Below are 20,061 nucleotides of genomic sequence, written 5' to 3' on the forward strand. Positions count from 1 at the left end.
TATATGTCCACGCAAACACATCCTTGTACTGCAAAAAGATTTTAAACCCGGCCGCTTTCAGCACAGGGTTCCAATCGTCCCCGACCATGATCACCTTTGGACTATCATCGTTCCCTAAATTGACTTTCTTCACATTGGACTCTTCGTACTTGATATCCCGTTCAAATCAGTGCGCGGGTGTATCATCCACCCGTGCGACACCCTCGTAGTACTCCTCGTATTTTGGAGGAAATGGTGTATCCATACCATCACCTAACTCTTCGATCTCACATATCTGCAACATGTGGCACTCCGGAGGGAACACTTCATAGTCTTCCATTTGCCAGTGGAAAAGTCAAGCCAGAGAACTGGTTTCATCCTTGGAGCATCCCTCTAATTCCAATACCCCTTCGTCATTGGGTTTTGTCCTCCCTTTGCCTTCTTGGGAACCCCATTCCCAATTGTGCGAATCATTCGAGTTTGAATCAGATGATGCCAATTCCTCGCTTACCGCTTGGTTCCGTAGGTCAATTACATACTTCCGACCTTCACTCTCAATGGAGTGTATTCCTCTTCCAATTATGGTTTGCCCTAGCCATAATAAGCCATCCTCTCCCGAGGAGGACGTCATAGGCCTTCCTCTCCAACGGTTCTGCTGTCCTTCTTGAAGGAAACGGAGTTCTCCTCTCCATCATAGATCATCTTCCTATCAAATTGCCAAGGTCTACCTAGCAGCAGATGACAAGCATCCATGGGTTAACACATCACAAAGGATCTTATCCTTGTATCCTCCAATAGAGAACTCTACCCAAGTCTGTTCATTGACAAGCACACTCTATCCTTGGTTCAACCATGTCACCTTGTAAGGGCTAGTGTGGGGTATCTTTGTGAGTTTCAACTTCTTGGCTGCCTCATCTGATATGATGTTATCAATTGACCCTGACTCAACTATCACCTTGCAAACCTTACCAAGGATTTTGCATCTCACCCTAAACAATGCTCTCCTATGCTTAGATTCATCCTTAACCGGCTGTCTTATCAAGACTCTATTGAACATCAGATTTTCTCCAATCTCTGATTCAATATGGTCCACCTCAGGTGTTTTGCTGCTTGATGTGTCTTCATGGGCATAAGCAACCCTCTTTCCACTGTTTGATGAGGTAGGCTTGTCAGGGCATCTATAGGCCAGGTGTCCCAATTGACCACAATTGTAGCATTTCATGGTTGCAAAGTAGGAATTACCCCTGCTGGTACCTCTGCCCCTATTTGGGCCCCCTTGTGCACCTCTTCCTCGAGAATGGCCTCCTCTAAGAGTGGTTTCACTGTTATGCTCAGTCAACTTGGACTCTCCTTGATTCCTTTGCTCACTTGCCTTGCTTTGGTAACCACCTCGGTGATTCATTTGATCTCTACCTCTACCTCTACCCCTGTTGTTGGAGTCTCCCTTCCTTTTGTTCCTCTCTTCCACCTTAGCAGCAAGCCGATGACACTTTTGGACAGTGGTAGGAGTCCATAGGCTTATCTCCTCTTGGATGTTCCACTTTAGGCCACTTAGATACCTAGCCACCTTGATAGATTCCACTTCTTGGACTTTGGATCTAAGACAAAGCTTTTGAAACTCCTCTGTGTAGGAGGCCACATCAAGATCTTTCTGCTTCAATCCCTGTCTCTTCTTATGAAGTTGGACTTCATAATACTCTGGCAAGTAGTTCTCCTTGATCTTACTCACCATGGCCTTCCAGTTTGCAATAGGTAGCTTCCCCATGCTGATTCTCTCCTCTTGCAAGTACTTCCACCATGTCAAGGCTGCTCCCCTTAGTCTTGATTTGGCAACCTTAACCTTTTGAGCTTCTGTTACACCTTCACACTCAAAGTGGTTCTCCATACCCTCAATCCATTCCATGACAGTGTCAATATCCATCCTTCCACTGAAATGTGGCAATCCTTCAAAAGCTTTTGTATTCAAATCCTTGATGGCCTTTACAAAAGGTTCTTCATTGATTAAGGGGTCTGGTTCAGGTATGATATCATCTAGATCAATAGCTTTCTTGCCTCTGTCACTAGTGTCCGCACCCCAGAGTTCTTGTGCTCTCTGATCAACCACTTCTTACAGCTTGTTCCTTATCTCACTCATAGCATCTTCAAGGAGTCTATTTTTCTCCTTTTGTTCTTGTACCTCCCTAGCCAACTCTGCATTAGTGACAATTATGTTCTCACCTACTGATTCACCAGAATATAGAGACATGCACGGTCTACCAAATCTTTAACTTTGCTCTGATACCAATCTGATGGGAATGGGTATGGGATAGACTAGCCTAGTCTATGCTCTTTGATCCTCTCCTTGGATCACTAGGTGTTCCAACCACACCCTAGGGTCTCTAGGACTTCCCTTGCTTGTGGAATCCCCTGACCTTGCCCAATCCACCCACCAACAACTTGTGATACTTCTCCTAAGGTCTCACCTACTCACAAGCTTCAAAAACCCTCACATAGGCTAATAAGGGTTTAGCTCCTCCTACACCTCCTTAGGTCCTAGCAAGGATAGGACAGGTCTTTGACATAGTTCTCCACCCATTCATGTGCCCCCAAGAGGTTTTCACCTTCCTATTTGTTACCGATCTCACTATTTTGCTTCTTTCCTACAAAATAGGGCTACAAGGAATGTGCCCAATTAGGCCTCCATTCCGGACTTTTAGGGCTCCCTCTTGCAAACGATGCCCAAACTTGTGAAACTCCCCAAAGGGACTGTTATTCATTTGGCAAAGGCTCAAAGATTTTCCTGGTTTTGGGCCTCCAAGTGTTCGTACACTGCCCTAGGTGAATTTAGGGGCTTTTGAGGGTTTTTATGAGGGTTTTTAGGCCTACCAGGGTCACAGTGATGGTTTGCTATCTTCACCACCTTGTCTGGATTGGTGGAAGCTCCTCCTTCTCACCAATGGTGCTCCACACATCCCTCTACAACTCCTCCAAAGGGTGCCTCCTTCCTTGTCCTTCCTTGCTCTCACGGACCTCTGCAACCTCAACCCTTCCTAGCCGGGCACAATCCAGTCTCGCCTAGGAGTGGGTCTTTGAAAGGCTTTCCTGCATCTTCAAGGGCCCTGCTTCCTCTGAGATACTGTACAGGGTTTGCACTCCTATTCCCCATGGTTTCATGGTGTTTCCACAATGGGGATAGGAGTTGTCAACCCATTTACACAAAACAGTCCAAAACTGGACAGTAAAGAAGAAATTTGCAAAGTATTTACAAACACACCAAAACTTGCACAATAAACCTAACCTAAATGCTCAAAATGAAAGTATAAACACAATACAAGACTCTCAACACAGTTTAGTTTGCAAAACAATCCATTGTCAATCTTTCAATGCTCCATTTGTGCCGACTGGTAACAAAAACACAGTCACAGTCAAGGTCTTTTCCCTTTGGCCGTACAATCTGACATCCAACCCCTCATTTTAGGGTTTGCAACAATATATAATGTCTTTGCTTCGGTTTGTGTGCCAAGGTTAGGGTTCTCCACGCCAAGCTAAGGTTATGACCTATTTGGTGGAAAAGTTGCATGACAACTTTGAAAAGTTGTTATGCAACTTTTGAGCAACTATTGCAATGTTGCTTTTCTTGACTTTTAGGCCTACATTGGGCTATCCTATGGACACAACCATGCTAAAAGGAGCCCAAACTCATCAATGGCACACATACCCTCTGCTCCACAAGAAAACTCAACCTAGACTTGTGAACCTAGGACCTAAACTAGGACCTAATCAAGACCAATGAGCTCTTGGCTCTTATTACATTTACATGGCTTCTTAAAGAAGCAAAATTCCAACAAAATCAAATGGAGGAAGACCTTAGAAGGGTGCTCCTGCACCATGTTCCTAGTCGACAGTGTTGTCACCAACTGCATTTGTGAGAGCCATCCTCAATTGTGGCATTGTTTGTAGAAGATCGGATACTCGTACGAGTATGGTGGTTTGCAACATCTGCTTGATTATAGTCTTTTCAGGCCCTGACCAAAGTGGGGTGTTGGCATCGTTGTGCGAGGCTCTTCATTCCTCCGCCATTGCCCATTCAATGTCTGCTTTTGCTTCTCGGAGTTTTCTCCCTACGGGGATCGGGATACACAACCTTCTTGCTCTACAATCTTGTGATTGCCAGTACCTCCTCCGGTTCCTTCACATCCAGCATATTCACTCCCTTTTGTTTCGAGCAATCAATGTCCTCATGGTTTCCTAGACCACACCATTTACACAGCAAACTTCGATTGTTGTTTCCATTCTAGCACTCTCAAGCAAAGTGGCCCCATTCATTACAATTTCGGCATTGAATCATGGGTCGCCCTCTGGCGTCGTACTGGATTTTACACCTTGGTGTGTTGGTATTGGACCAATTATTTCCTCTCCAATTGTTGCAATATCCCCCTGGTGAAGCATCAAAGTTTGCTGGTTTGGGTGGTGTGGCTAGTGGGGTGATTTTCTCCAGTTGGGTTAGGAGCACTTGTGTGCTCCGCGTTTTTAGATTGTACGGGCATTCCAAGGAATGCCCCAATACTTGACAGATGTCGCAAAAGGATTTTTGTGGTCATGTTCCCTTAGTGTGACCTTCTGCCTTGCACTCGGTACACCAAAGCTCTTTACCCTCTTTGCAATTCTCCTTGTCAGCCTTCAACTCCTTCATCATCTGTAGCATGTCCTTCCGGAGAGATTGTACAGTTTTGGACTCGTCATCGCTACTTCCATCCGTATTGTCCTCATCACTTGCCCTTCATTTCCCCTTCGATGTTTTACTCTCGCTTTCAATGTCCATTGCTTTGTTATGAGCCTCATCATATGACAACGGAGGGACCACCTTCATCTTCCACATAAGGGACGGTACCAACCCCTCGACAAACCATCTTTTCTTCACACCATCCGCTGGCTGGTTTTCCATTTTGTTAAATGGTTCCTTCAACCTTTGGTTATAAGCCCGAACACTTTCACTTTTTCCCTATTTGGTATTGTAAATCTCAACCACAATTTCATTGTCGTCACGCCAGAGTTTGAATTCCTCCCGGAAGGCCTTCTTCAAATTGTTCCATGATGTTTTATGCTAGGCATCAAGGTCCGTATACCTATCAATTGCAATCCCTCGAAGGGTGGCCAAAAACACCTTCAACCAGTAATCTTGGTCCTCTTGGCCGTTCGCCTTCTAGATGGTTATGCATGTCTTGCAGTGTCGTCCAAGGCCCTCTGACCCGTCTTCCATGAATCTTGGAAGCTTCTATCTCTCTAGGGTATTCCGATTGTGTGCCATTATTTTCGCATGGAAGGTACTCTGCTCTGCCTAGAGGGTTTTATGTGTCGCCTGGAAGGTATCATATGCGTTCAACCGGATTGGACTTTCTACTCCATCCACGAGCTTTCTATGCATCCACTCGCGTCCTCCGTGCCTTGGTCACCCTCACTCCTATACTCCCTCCTTCCTAGGGTTTTTGGCTCTGGCCTTCCTATTCTTGATTGTTTCCCGAGAGACAAACTCCCAATTCTATACAAATTACTTTCAAAGAGTTCGACGACCTCACCCTGCAGGTCTCGTGCAACCTCTTCGTCACGGTCGGATTGCTTTGATGGATTGCTCTCAAATTGAGTTCCGGTTTCTTCACTCGATGTTGAGTGAGCAGCCTGGTCGACGAGCTCTTCCTCCGCTATATCCGGCAGTGGTAGCTCTACCAACTAGTTCCACGTACGCGGTTTTTGCCTCTCCCGACTACGGCTCCAACTCTTGCTCTGCCTTTCCGAACTCTCCGAACCTTCATCAATCTCCCTCAACCGACGTCTCCATTCGTTTTGTTCTCTGATACGTAGGGATCTCCGTATTGACCCTCGCCTATCTCTCTGTTGGTACCAGTACACCGTAGGTCGTTATTGGGACGTAGGGCCATTAATTGTCAAGGGTACGATGTCTGCTCTTATCCCTCTCTTCATCTTCCCTGCGGCTCTGTTCTTCGTACTACTGCAGGATTTGTTGCCGACAACGTTCACAGTTGGTTTCTTCCCATCGGTCCTGAAGTTCAATTAAATTTTGTGCCAACAACCTCGGAAGGCTCCCGAGAAGATCAAAGATAGGTGTGTTGACCGTGAGTTCACCACATACCGTGCCTTCAAGAATGGCTCTCTCCCAAGCCTCCCTTTGCATGTACTGCATGACAGAAACCTCCCACAGGTCTACCAAGTCCTCTGTCAATCGATTCTCTCGCACTTCCGCCTAAGACGCTTCTTCGCGTGTATCACTATCAGTAACGAACAACTATTGATCGAATGGTTGGCCCATTAGTGCCTACCGCGTGTCGCCATATTGATCTCCGGAATTCGAATCGGCAACGGTGCCAAAATGTTTACCCACCTACTGTGAGTTGTTCAAGTTCACGAAATAAACAGAATACAAAGAACATATAACCAGCAACTTCAATTATATTCAGAACATAAATTAGCATTAACAGTCACAACAATATGGCAGAAAGATATTTCCTTTATTGCATCCCAAACTAGTACATCAACAACAACAACAACGCCATGGTTCCCTTACATTGCACTATATAAGACACCCAGCGGTTGGCGGAGATGCCAACCATCACAACTGCCGACTAACCCCTATGGAAACCAATGGCTGTCTTATTACACAAAAACATAACTTAGCAAAACTATAAGTATTAGCCTAATTGCCACCTAACAGACATTTTCATTTTTGTGCTATTTTGGGACCTCTATCACCAATTAGAGATGCTGAACTTGAATTTTAATGGATGAAACAGGTATGATGATCATTTTTTTATTTAATACAGTATTGAATTTTATATCTGTTTATGTGAAATCATAACTAGACTACTGATCCAAAATTATGGCACAATATTGAAATTTATGTTTATAAAATTCTTATTGAACTTCTTGTGTTTTTTATTTTATTGGACATGTAGTGGTCATAGTTACAGCCTACAGAGCTCACTTTAACTTTCCCAAACCCATGGAGTCTCAAGGCAAGCAAGCATGGCCAAATCCCAGAGACCTGAACACAGCAATGACTGGTCTTCTAATCACGACTACAGAAAACCCTAAAACATTGGCTGCAAAATGACATTCCTTCTGCCCACAGCTGGAAATGAGTCCTTAAAATGCAGATGTGCCGAACACAACTGTTTTTCACATGCCCTTTCTCCTGTGCCCTATTGTGACTATACCACTGCAAATTTCATGCCCTATTTTGACTGTATACAAGTACAAATTGTGTGTCCCCTATTTTAACTGTTTTTCCTACTTTGGTTTGCTCACATTTACCATTTGGTATTGAACCTACTATCTACTCTGCATAAGTGTATGTTGTGAATAAATATTGTAGATTGGGTCAGCCATAGTATTACAAAGCTGAGTGCAGAAGACAAATTATGCTAATAACGGTTTGCTCACGTTTCAGACACAAACTGGAAAGAAACAAATAAGAGCTTTAAATCCTTATATTCCACGGTTTTTTATTTTCCAATTTGCTGAGTCTGAGTCCAAGTCGAAGACAAAAATCAGACAAACAAATCCAAGTTGAGTCCAAGTCTTATAACAGAGTATGAAGTATCCCTTGCCAACTATGATTGAAAATTTCTGATTTAAATGCTCAAGGAATATTGTCAAACACTTGTCATGAAACTTTTGTATTTGCTGATTGTGGTTTCTTTTTGATATTCTGATTTATGAGATGATAATATGCATTCATTGAACTCAAAAGGACATATATCAAAGTCTGAAACTAAATGAGAATGCAATGTAACACCTACTACTAACCTTTCAATGACAATGTGTGACTGAAATCATATGAAATATGCATCTACAGCTGTTAGACATTTCTACAAACATTTGGCATGCATTCTAAGAGACCAACATGCACTTACAGCAGATTGTCATTAACACAAACATTTGTCATACATACGTGTAATTCCCACGTGTCAATGAGTGGTACTAACAGCAATAAATGTAGCCTCCAACAGTCATAAATTCTGCCCAGATTTCAATGTCATGACAGCAGCAACTAATCTGGAAGTGAGCAGCAATTAAAACCCTTGAAGAACCCTTGAGTAGACTCAACTAAGATGCAATATACTGTAGCGTTTACTGTTCACGCCACTGTAGACACAGGCACTGTAGCAGCAGATTATAAAACTTGAATCTGTTGTCAATAGCTGCAAATTCACACATCCAGGTCTGCAGATAATAAATGACTGTAATTGCCCTTGAATGGCACACAAATTCATGAAGCTCTCACCAATTATGCACCAATGATGACTCAGACATGAGCCATCCAATTAAAAGATTTCAGTGTTTATTTCAACACCTCAAATGCTGATCACCTTGAAGAGTTTCCGTTCCTCAAGTTGCAGAAACCCTTGTAGCAGATCACCAATCCCAAGGAATAAACAATGTCAAAATGCTAATCAATCACATAATGAGGTTCAAGTTCTTCAAGACGATATATATATTTCCCTCACAAGTTTGAACTTCTTCAAAAAGATCTTAATTAAGATTAAAATGTTAATAATATTTCATTGGCATCAATAACGTAATTAAACCTTGGGTTATGTGCTCATAAATTATTAATAAACTTGGTCCCCTTCTCATGATAAATAGACCCTCATTTAAGTGCTTTATAATATAAAGTCATTTTATAACTTAATAATATAATCTCCAAATAATTAATGTTTAATTGAACCAATTAAACATTAATATCTCCATGAACACTCTGTATATTCGAATGTTGTCTGAACTAGGAGCTAACATGAGGATACTGCATATGATCATACCCCCTTTACTAAAAATAGCAGGGGTCCATCTCTAACATCCCAAAACTTACCAAAAATAGTAAGTAGAGCAAATGATGTCCGAATGATGCCAAATGAAGACCAAACTGAAGCACTCTGAACACTTGAGATGATACAACCCTCAGAGGACCCTCTATCCAACACATTAGCCTACGAGGGTCAGGATAATAGGCTAATCTCACAAAATCCAAGTCTGCTAAAATGGGGACATTACAGAGTATGAAATAAATTTCCTAGTAAAAACCTTTAAATCAGTCCCGACTCGCATGCCATTTTTTGTTTTGCATTTCTTGTGTTCTTTATATTTCTTCTTAGGTTGTTGTATTGATTTAAAAGGATAACTAATCTGGCAGTTATGATCACTGTAGCTAAATTAATACAGCAAAGATATTCCAGGGTTCAAAATCTTATGTAGACTCGTCAACAAGAACTAGTTTCTCAAATTGACATCAACTACCCTCTTTCTATAATTTACAGGGTATGCAAGGGCTAGTACCAATATTCATTCTTCCAGGGAGGGAAGGGGATGCCACCTTTTAGGATGTCGGCTTAGCTAAGTGCATGTACACTCTTCATATTAAGAAAACAAAAGGATAAAAAAGTTCAGGAATTTACCATCTACGACATGAACATGAAATTCCATTAATGATATATCTAAATTTTATGATCTTCACTCTGGTAAAATCTTATATAAATATTTGCATCTAGCTGCAACACAAGGGTTCAAGAATCCCTGTTCAAGTACCTTGTATTATTTTACAATTTACATCACACTTCAGATTTGGAGCCTTTACTAACACTGCTCTATTTTCTTTCATAGATGGTGTAGCTCTTAAAAGAAAAATTGATTATATGCTGAAAGCGTTATGTAGAAACAGTGCACATGCTGGTCAAGGATGCATGGTAATGGTAACCCTTTTTATCATGTTCATATTGCACTCTCTTCTCCTACCTACAGTTAGCATTCAAGAGGCAGGCTACAATCTGAAATCCAACATAATCGTTTCCAAAATTGGACTCAAAAAATCCGACAAAAAAAAATTATGGTGGAATAATAAGTCTATTTGAGATTTTAGACATGGACAGCTCTAGGTGCAATGTTGGTTGAGCTGAATGTCCACATCATTTGTAAATGTTATACAGAAGTTAAAAAGAGTACAATACATACTTTTTGGGCTACTTTTAAAATGTGCTCTCACATCAGAATTTTGACAGCACTTATATATTCCATAACAACTAATATCTTCTGTCCTTTGGCATGAGCAATGGCCAATCTTAAGTGATGTACATTCTTTGACATATTTTTGCTGAGCAAGACATTTTTCAAGTTGAGAACTCATGAGTCACAGGGTACCCTAGAAACAACTCTTTTGACAGCTTGCAAAGCATTACATTACTCCAGGCATTTTCTTTTTCAACACACAATGCATCTATCTACATGCTACCAAGATCACTGACAAGTTATATGCTCAGGCATTCACCTTTGATTCCTAGTATAAACAAACCCTCTTTAGTATTTACAATATGTAATTATAAAACCTGACAACAATATAATTTCAGAGCTCACATGGTGATTCAAGATTCTAATCGATACCTCTTGTGCATCAAAAGATAATTTAAGAAATTGTTAAAATGATACTAGGGGCACAGTTATTCAGGAAGTGAAGACATGACATCAAGCTCAGATAAGTTGTGCTCCTACTTGATATTCTTGTCATCAACTTATGCCCTTGGACAAATCTTATATTTATTTCCTGCTTAGATTCTGTTACCTCTAGGTGTTCTTATTTGCCTGCCATAAGGTTTCCACATTTGTCATGTCAAATTATTTTAAGAAATATTAAGTGTTAACAAGGGAGACATGAAACAGAGGTCCTTTAAGCATGGGAGGTTTGGAACTCTTTTGCATCATTAAAAAAAGAGTTCCTTTTACTTTTCCAAAAAACATACCCAAACCTTAAAGCAATAGATTAATTTTTAAATGAATCACTCCAAACCTACCGAGATATGAAGGCAATCCTCTCGTAAGAAATCTAAGGCCCGTGGATGATCAAGATCTACAGACTGCGAAACATCAATACAGTAAAGATGGCCCTGATGCACAAAGGTAAGATTGACACTGAAATTAGTATACACTGCCAAGATAAGCACCTCTTCAAAACTATTGGAATAAAGTTGAATGATTTGTTAGCATTTACTAGCTTTTGAACTAAACAAGAAAAGCAATTTACATAATAAAGTTAACGTTTGCATTTTGAATCTAATGAAGAAACATGGTATTGTATACCTCATGATAAAGAACATTGTATTCACTTAGATCTCCATGCACAAGCTTGCATTTCTGATACAAGGTACGCATCATGATAATGATCTGTCACACAAGATTTTAAAAAGTAAAATCAAAACAAAATAGCATCAACCACAGTATATAAAAGCCTACCTTGCAAACATTTGAATAAATTACATAACAATGACAACCTGATAAAGCAGGAAGACCTAAAAGATCATTTTAATAATTGAAAATTTTCTAAAAGTGTGTCTCATAATCTCATGGACTGTGAAAACTTGATGCCATTATTAAATGTTAAAATATTATTTTCAGCTGATCTGTCTCCTTTTATCCTAGCTGGATGATTTGGATGATTTAAATGTCATCAATCAGTTTAGCTGCAGTTAGAAATGCAATAAGATCCAAAACATATCTGTTGAATAATATCCTAGACAAAAATAACAAGTAATAGCATCCTCAAATAGCGTTTTAGCTCACATAATATATCAATAACAAAATAGGCCATAACTGAGGATTGCATGGGGAGGTTCATAGATTTGTGAAAAAGTATTTTGAAATAAGGTATTTAAAGTGATATTTCAAAGCTCAATACTAATCAATATACACAAGGATATCAGTAAAAGAAATTAAATAACCCCATCAAACTGTTAGGTTTCATTTAAATGCATTATTATCCATAAACATTACCTCCTATCAGGTCAAATAGTTCACCAAAGAATTATGAAAAAACACATTAAACTTGTAAACAACATAAGCAAATTTCTACCTCCACATAACCTTCACGCAGCGTGTCTTCTGACAAAGCAGCATCTTTGAGACGAGGCGCAGCCCAACCATTTTGTCCTGCATAGTGTAAACCCATAATCAAAATAGGTAGCTTTTTATATTAAATTAAGGAATAGTAAGCTTATTTAAATAGAACATCACATAAGGAAAAAGGAAAAAGGAAAAACCTATGAACTCCATGACAAGAATATGAAGTCGTAGGAGGATAGGTGTTGGGCACCGGATCCCAGCTGCCTTTATCCTGTTTACATATGATATGAATATTACTATGAGATTATACGCATCAATATTATTAGTGTACGCAAAAAACAATACATGATATGAAACAAGACTGCTCATTGTAAAGAGGCCGATACTCGAGTACCTGGCATCAAGTCTTAAAAAGAACATAGAGCATACAACTTACCTTTCACAGGTAACAATACAATATTTGAAAACAATGGTGTCCATAAGAAATAAAAGCATAAAAACCTTTACTCCAGCATTTTGTTTCCTCTCAATTATAGAGGATTCAAAAGGCCTCAATCCATGATTAGATCAATATGCCTCCACAACTATTAAAGGTTAGAATGCAGGTGCATGAATTGATAAGTTATAAAACCTGTGTGGCAAGTGATTTTTAGAGCTTAACAAGCTAGGGCCAATGCAATTACCAAAAGCTTGTTTTAACAAGAGGCTCTAATCAAATATTGATATGGAGATCAGCTATTGCTTATAAATCTAAAATCTCAACCAATACATGAGAATGCTAGATGGAACTTATGAGCATGCCAAACCATAGGCAAAACACATGAAAATAAGGCACTCGGAACACTCGAATCCCATAGGAACATAGACAAATTTGATATAAAGACATCTTGGAGAGAGGATAAACACAACACATTGTTTGCTGACTGTAAATAAGTAGTTACTTCATTCAAGTAAAACAAAGGGGTTGATGACCCTGATTAATCTTCTTGAAGTTTGAACGTTGTGTAGGACAACTATTGGAAGGAATTTTGAAACTTTTCATGCCAAAGTAAACCATTTTTATGAACTTTTTTATAACACAAATTTTGCATATCTGTTCCCTGTGCAACTTAATAATTATATAGCTAACAAGCATATAAGAAAAAGTTAGTTTGTTTCTGGGAATTTTAACCAACTTGGAATTTTTTGACACATTTTTTATGTACAAAATCGTGCATATTCTATGATGTTATGCCTTTGTTAAATAAACATTTTATACATGAATTCAGACTTCGAATTGAAGATTTTCCTTAAGTATGAAAAGCATATTGGGAGTTACCAAGTGGCACATGTGTAACTCAACAATTATATGAAATTGTTTTCAGCACTATTACCAAATACAAGCCTTTTAAAATCCTCATGACAAATGCCACTTGATAATATACTATAACAAAATTTCCATAAAATGGGCAGCCATTGTATGCAACTGACAGCCCTTAAGCAGAACCACATTTCAATCATTCACCCTAACTCCCACCATTCAACCTCAGGTGAGTTAATATGGTACTAATTTTTCAAGTACAATGCCGTCTTATGTTTATGTACTATGCACCTCTGACTATTTCCCTTTTATTCTATACAGCACTTAGAATACATGTTTTTCACTTAAGTATGCACTATTACCTTTACAAGTTGACATAAGAAACAAAATGGAATGTATAATAAGCTAGTAAGCAGGAAACAAAAATCGTGCCCTATGGCAATAAGATCATACAAAACAGCCAATTATCCCAAAATCTTTTGATCTAAGAAAATAGAAGAGATCAATTGGATATAGAATAGGATATGAATGTTTCCTTTATATAGGTGTACAGATAATCGTAAAATCAACAATAGAAAGCCCATACAAGTACATTTGTTGAATACAAAATTACAATACCTTGATAGATTCCTCATTTCTTTTTCTGCCCATGTCTTCACCATTTTCCTTGGATTATGCTTGCAATACCCATGCCTGAAACGAAAGTCTCCTTGAACATATCTTTCTCTGTCCCTAAAATACCAAAACAGAACTCAGCAATAATTACAACATGCTTGTAATCAAGAACTTACAACATTACAATGACTTCATTTCTACAGTTTCAGCATAATTCATAACTTCACAAAGCACAAACAGTAATGTTGGTAGATCTCTCTTCAACATCTGAGACATTACTAGATCCATGCGCAGTTAGGAAATGAGTGAGGTTCCAATGGATAACATATTAAATTAAGCATATGTAAGAGCAGTGATCGAAGAAATACAGGTTAACAGAATTTAGTCAATGAGACTGCACAAATTGTCGATTATCTTGGCCAAGTCAATCACCCATTCAAACTACAATCATGTCTTGCAATGATAACCATCTTTTTGTTACATGTATTTTAAATTTTTAATGCATAAAAATCCATGGCTAATTTCTAGTGAATCTAGTAGTTTGCAAATCTTGTGCAATCCCTGCAAAGGTAACAATGTATCATATCCCAAATGAGTATCTCTGGATTTTCATAGAGGTACTAGGGTGATAACTGATTAAATAGAACGCAATCGACCCTCAGGCCTGTCAATCTTGAACTGCATTCACAACTTGATTAATCTGATAATGACCTGTCACATAAAGGATGGGCACTATTCTAAACAGTATATCCTGCCTTTATAATATGACTGGTCAAATCCCTCCATAGAAGCTTACATGCAAACCATTAAGTTTTTATTTTCCCTTCTACTTTAATCTGGTCTGCCACATGCAAAGGAAATCGACTTGCTTGTATACACTCCTGACTTAAAGATTCCAAAACATTTAATTTGCCACTCATTATTGCAAATCAAAAGGAGTATTACTATGCAATGTATGAATCTAAATGTTACCAGGATAAACACTCTCCCTAGGCAAGTAAAAGCATTTTTCTTTTAAGGGCTAGACATGATACCTAACATAGTCAAGAAATTCTATAAAATTCATTAACTTGAAATTTAATATTGATATCAAAAATAGTATCATATTATACTCTAGTTCCCACTATATGCACTGCCTCCCTTTCTAAAAACCTCAATACTGGAGGGATATAACGCCCAACCAGAACACAAAATGTTAATTAAGAGAATCACCACAAGAACATCAACTGATACAAAACATATCAAGTTCGTGATATCCATCTCTACAACTCAAGCACTTGAAATAAGTCCAGCATCTACACCATTAGAGCAACCCAAAAAGTCATCTGGACCAGGATGCATTTCCTTGTTTCTCTCATCTAACTTCTCACTGTCTAAAAACCCTAACTAGCTATTTCCATCTTTTAGAAAATCACTACAAATAACAAAATCCCTCACTAAATTGCATAAAAAAACTAACATTTGATCATAAAAATGTTCTCAGAAAATGCCTGAAAGTAACAAACTCATAAGGGTTCTTCTCCTTCCAAAATATGGTTTTCAAGTTTGTGAACAAAACAAATAATTTCTAAACAAATGCAAATCTGCTAAGCTGGCCAAGAATATTCTTGTAAATCAGTGAGCTTCTATTCAATTTGCTGAACTTGATAACCTCTCACTGAATGATTTTGACCTACTGTTCGAATTTAATAAACATTTATAAATCACTCTTTTTAGCTAGTTTTTGAACATTAAAACTGCTGTTTGATACATTTTGTTCTAGTATTTCAGGCTTATCACCTAGCAATAGCCATTCATGGTCCTGAATCTGTGTTTCAGAAAATGCAAAAGGAAGGACCCACTTCATGTTATTCAGGACCACAACCAGCTTGCACAGAGAAACAGCCTTTGCTGATGGGTTTTTACACTTCATCACTGCCCCACAACCTCCCTCGAAACCACAACCACAACAGACACATTCTGGGGGTGGCTGCAGGATGTTCCCTGAGGCTGCAACACCAATGCAATAAGATGAACATTGGAGAAGCAATCATTCAGAGGATAGTGTCAGGCACAAAGCAAAAATTGGGCAAAAGGTCTATAATTATCTAACTATCATGGGTTATTGATATTTAGTCTCTGCTTTTTCCTGCTTTTATCCTCAGCCATCCTAACATTTGAAGGGCAATGTTTAATAGATAATAATCATAAAATTATAACTGGGAGATGGGATTATTGTCAAATTCTAAGTTGCCAGTTCAGGTCTGGGTTTGGGGATCTGCTTCACCAGTTTGGCTAAATTTATATTTGGGGTTTGGGTTTGTTGGTCCAAAAAACATGTAAAATTCATATATATATACTTGATGAGTCACGAATTGAGTCAAGCCTAGCGAGTCCTAGGGGCTCAGACTCAAACTCGGACTCAGCTAAGTCTGACGAACTCGCTAAACTCACTGAGCCTGAGCAAGTCCCATCACTTGGACTCAGCCAAACTCAAAAAAAAAAAAAAAAAATTAAGTCTCAAAATTTCAATGCTTTTTGGGTTTATGACATGCCCCCAAAATATACATGAAATCAAAGAAACGAAACTCGGACTCGGCTCGGACTCGGCAAGGCCAAATCGGACTCGGACTCAGAACTCGGCGTCAGACTCGGCTCCAGACTCGGCTGGACTCGGGAAAGTGAAAAACTCAAAAAATTTAGAGATTTTTTAAGATTTAAAACTTGTTTCATGCACCCTTTATTGAATAAGACACAATAACATCATCAAACTTGGCTCATTTCATTACATAATACATACACAAGTATACATCTATGATCTATCACATAAGCATAAACGCAAATTGTAGCTGAAGGAAATAACAAACATAGATATATAAATATTGTCAAATGTATACAATATTACAAAACTCATGGAATAAAAAATCCATGTCATCATATGATCATCATCAAATGTTCTATACAAATAACAAAGGTAAATACATCTACAAGCCTATGGCACAGAGGAGTCTGCACCCTCCGGCCCCGACGTCGGCTCCGATGAAGGCCCCGCCCCCCTACGAAGGCGTCTAAGGTAGGTCATAGATGATTGGGCAGCCATAGCCGCTCCTCGTGACACCACGCCATGCTCACCAACATCAGGAACATCTGTGTCACTGTCACCATCTCTGTCACTATCACCATCTGCCTCTGAATCTCCTCTCTCTGCTCGTGCTCTCTGCTCCTCCTCTGCCATGGCTACAGCCTCAGCCTCTATATCTACCTGGTCGATCCAATCAGTGTCATCATCACTAAAGACAGCCACAGGATCTGTCTCAATGGCCCACTCTGCCTCAGGATCAACCTCATCTAGAATGATAGGAGAGATGTAAGCTAATGCATTCTTTCTCATTCTCAGGCGGAGGTTATAGTGAACAAAGATAAGATCATTCATCTTCTCCACGGATAATCTATTGCGCCTCTTGGAGTGTATGTGCTCAAACATACTCCAATTGCGCCCACAACCAAATGCACTGCATGGTTGGCTCAAGATGCGAATGGCCAACTTCTGAAGATTTGGTGTCGTTGGGCCAAAAAAGTTCCACCAATTATCTGAGTTTGAAATGAGAAAAATAAATAAAATCAGTCTCTCATAAACTCATTTAACAATATACAATAAAACTAAAATTAAGCCTTACAATTTATTTTTACCTGGCATCATAGTTGTCCTACTTTCTTTGGCGATAGGACGAGAAAAGGTCTCCCCTTGTGCATTTGAGAACAACTGTAGCTCTCGCATAAGATCTGTCTGAGTACAACCAACAGGTGCCATCTTCTCCATGACTGAGTATAGCCCATCAAGGACCTCCGCATCAGCCCTGAAAGTAGGGCTAAAATGGAATGCCGGATTCAAATAATAGGCTGCTGCATGGATGGGCCTATGAAGCTGATGATGCCATCTCTTATCAATGATCTGCCAAATGGGACCATACTTGCTCTCATCTCCTGCATAGATAGATTTGATGCCCTCTTTCGCCCTATCCATGCCCTCATATATGTAGCCCATTGCGGGCTTTTCTCCATCCGCAACTCGCAACAAAACCACCAAGGGCTTAACAAACTGTAAAATTGAAAATATTGTGTAATTTAAAACATGAGCAAATAAGAGAATATGATGAATAAGTTATAAAACAAAAAGTTAAATAAAAATTGTAGAATTTATAAAAAAATTACTTTCACTATCTCATCACAAGGGCTCCAAAAGCCTCGCTCATCAAAAATGCAGTCTGCCATATCTTTTCCTGCTGGGGTGGCAGCATAGGATGAGGAAGACCACTCCTCACCAACAATCATACGTCTCAAGGCCATCTTACAACGAAGCATGGACTGCAATGTGATGAAGTTTGTGGCAAATCTTGTGATTCCTGGACGAGCTAACTCCTTATGCTCTGTGTATTGTCTCATAAGAGCCAACACCCATGAATGATTATATACAAATTTGCACACATTTCTTGCCTTTTCTACACATGTCTTGACCCATGGAAGTTTTCCAATATCCTCTAACATGAGGTCAATGCAATGGGCGGCACATGGAGTCCAAACTATAGATGGGTGCCTCTCCATCAATAGTCTGCCTGCAACAACATAATTTGTTGCATTGTAATTAATGAGGTTACAAAATAGAAATTAATTTGCAAACAAAATTAGTTTGTAATCAAAAGTTTACCTGCAGCAACATAATTTGGTGCATTGTCAGTCACCACCTGTACCACGTTCTCTTCACCCACCTCATTAATCACCTCCTCTATCTGCTCACATAGGTAGGTGGCATTCTTGCAATGGGCGGAGGCATCAATAGACTTGATGAAAACGGTGCCCCCTGAAATAAAAAAATAAAGCAAGATCAATGATCATTCAATAAATCATTAAATGAAAAATAAAAAATTAATGCCTAAATGAAACTAAAATTAATCAATCACCTGCGGAAGAAACAAGAAAATTAAGGAGAGTTCTATTTCTCCTGTCTGTCCAACCATCAGTCATGATGGTGCAACCTTTAGTGCTCCATATTTGGCGTTGATCACCCAATTCTTTCTTCACATCATTCACCAATTCAGTCAAAATGGGTCCGCTCAAATCAAACTCAGAAGGGGCTTTGAACCCCGCCCCACAAATGGTAAGGGCATCAACCATTTCTTGCCAATAAGGTGACCTGTCACAAATAATTTTAATGAGATAAGTATGTACTATGTATAATGAACTATATACAACAAAAATTAATATGAACAATCAAATTATAAAAATTAAAACAATCAAACATAAAACATTTACCTGGCTGTGAAGAATGGAATACTGCCATAGATCCAAAATCTGCCAACTGCCATTTTAGCAGCATCATGGACCTCCTTGTTCCAACCCATGCTCTCAAGTGACTGTTGGGACCCAGGAGTAGTGCGAGGTGCAAAAAAGGTATCCAACCTAGATTTACGAATCCTAAGTCCAATGCTAACATTCCCACTACCACTGCCAGTGCTAGGAACATGAGACGGGGCAGAGGCACTGGCACTAGCACTGGCACTTATAGAAGCAGAACCGGAAGCATGAGTAGTAGCAAAATGAGTGGGACGATATGAAGGTAAGGAAGAAGGCCCTCCAACACAACCTAATTGTGTCCCTGTTCCTAAAGGTGCATGTCTCCCAATGACTGTGAGATCCTCTTTTTCTTTCCTTTTCCTTTCAATTTCTTCAACCATTACATAGCAATCACGTACGGCCTCAGTGACTGCTTTTGTGCATGGGTCGGCATCATGCCCACGCACACCAGCAATATGGTATTTCAATCTATATATGCCTCCATGGAATATTGTTTTGCAAAATATACACTTTGTTTGCCCTTTTCTTTGCCCTGGAAAATCCTCATGATATTTCCAAGCAGGGTCCTTTCTAATGGGAGGTCTAGAAGAGGACATTGTATGATTGTTTTGTGAAACTTGAGGCAAATAAGAATGTGAAGGTTGCTGCAATAAAACATTACAAATGCAAAAATAAATTAAGACATTCATTCTATGTTGTGCATTCATAATTTCATTCTCATTGAACATTTTTTTCAAAAAAGCTAAAGTAGGGTAACTAGGGTTTGCAATTTTATTTTTTTTAAATTGTAGGGTTTGTCAAACCCTACTTTAAAAAAATAAAATTACAAACCCTGGGCCTACATAGTAACATAGAAAAGATTTTGGAATAAAATGTAAAACTTTCAAAAAAAAAAGAATAGAAAAATGAATTTTTGCATATAAGAAACAAAAAAATCTCAAAAAAACAATGTTACCAAC

The 20,061-nt window shown here is 39.1% G+C and overlaps 2 protein-coding genes across 2 annotated transcripts in view; both read right to left on the reverse strand.

The window, feature by feature from the left end:
• Positions 1-20,061, reverse strand: part of LOC131051276 (uncharacterized) — an 82,228-nt gene that overhangs the window by 30,623 nt on the left and 31,544 nt on the right. The window contains exons 5-9 of the mRNA XM_057985712.2: positions 13,775-13,888; positions 12,054-12,127; positions 11,867-11,943; positions 11,098-11,181; positions 10,812-10,904 (exon numbers count right to left, since the gene is read on the reverse strand). Of these exons, the coding sequence (XP_057841695.2) occupies positions 10,812-10,904; positions 11,098-11,181; positions 11,867-11,943; positions 12,054-12,127; positions 13,775-13,888 (442 nt within the window). The remainder of the gene's footprint in view (positions 1-10,811; positions 10,905-11,097; positions 11,182-11,866; positions 11,944-12,053; positions 12,128-13,774; positions 13,889-20,061) is intronic.
• On the reverse strand, positions 16,728-17,913 carry LOC131858068 (uncharacterized). The gene is made up of 2 exons (XM_059210992.1): positions 17,441-17,913; positions 16,728-17,341 (listed from the first exon to the last, which is right to left on the reverse strand). Exons 1-2 carry the CDS (start codon positions 17,793-17,795, stop codon positions 16,743-16,745), a joined length of 954 nt encoding a protein of 317 aa, XP_059066975.1. The 5' UTR covers positions 17,796-17,913; the 3' UTR covers positions 16,728-16,742.

Source organism: Cryptomeria japonica, chromosome 9, assembly GCF_030272615.1.
Source record: "Cryptomeria japonica chromosome 9, Sugi_1.0, whole genome shotgun sequence".
In the NCBI taxonomy this organism is placed as follows: Eukaryota; Viridiplantae; Streptophyta; class Pinopsida; order Cupressales; family Cupressaceae; genus Cryptomeria; species Cryptomeria japonica.

Excerpts from the sequence above, each read along its gene's own strand:
- LOC131858068 (XM_059210992.1), bottom strand. The coding sequence starts at position 17,795 with ATGGGCTACATATATGAGGGCATGGATAGGGCGAAAGAGGGCATCAAA. Across the intron at positions 17,342-17,440 it reads TAGGACAACTATGATGCCAG|ATAATTGGTGGAACTTTTTT; the intron begins GTAAAAATAAAT and ends TTTCAAACTCAG.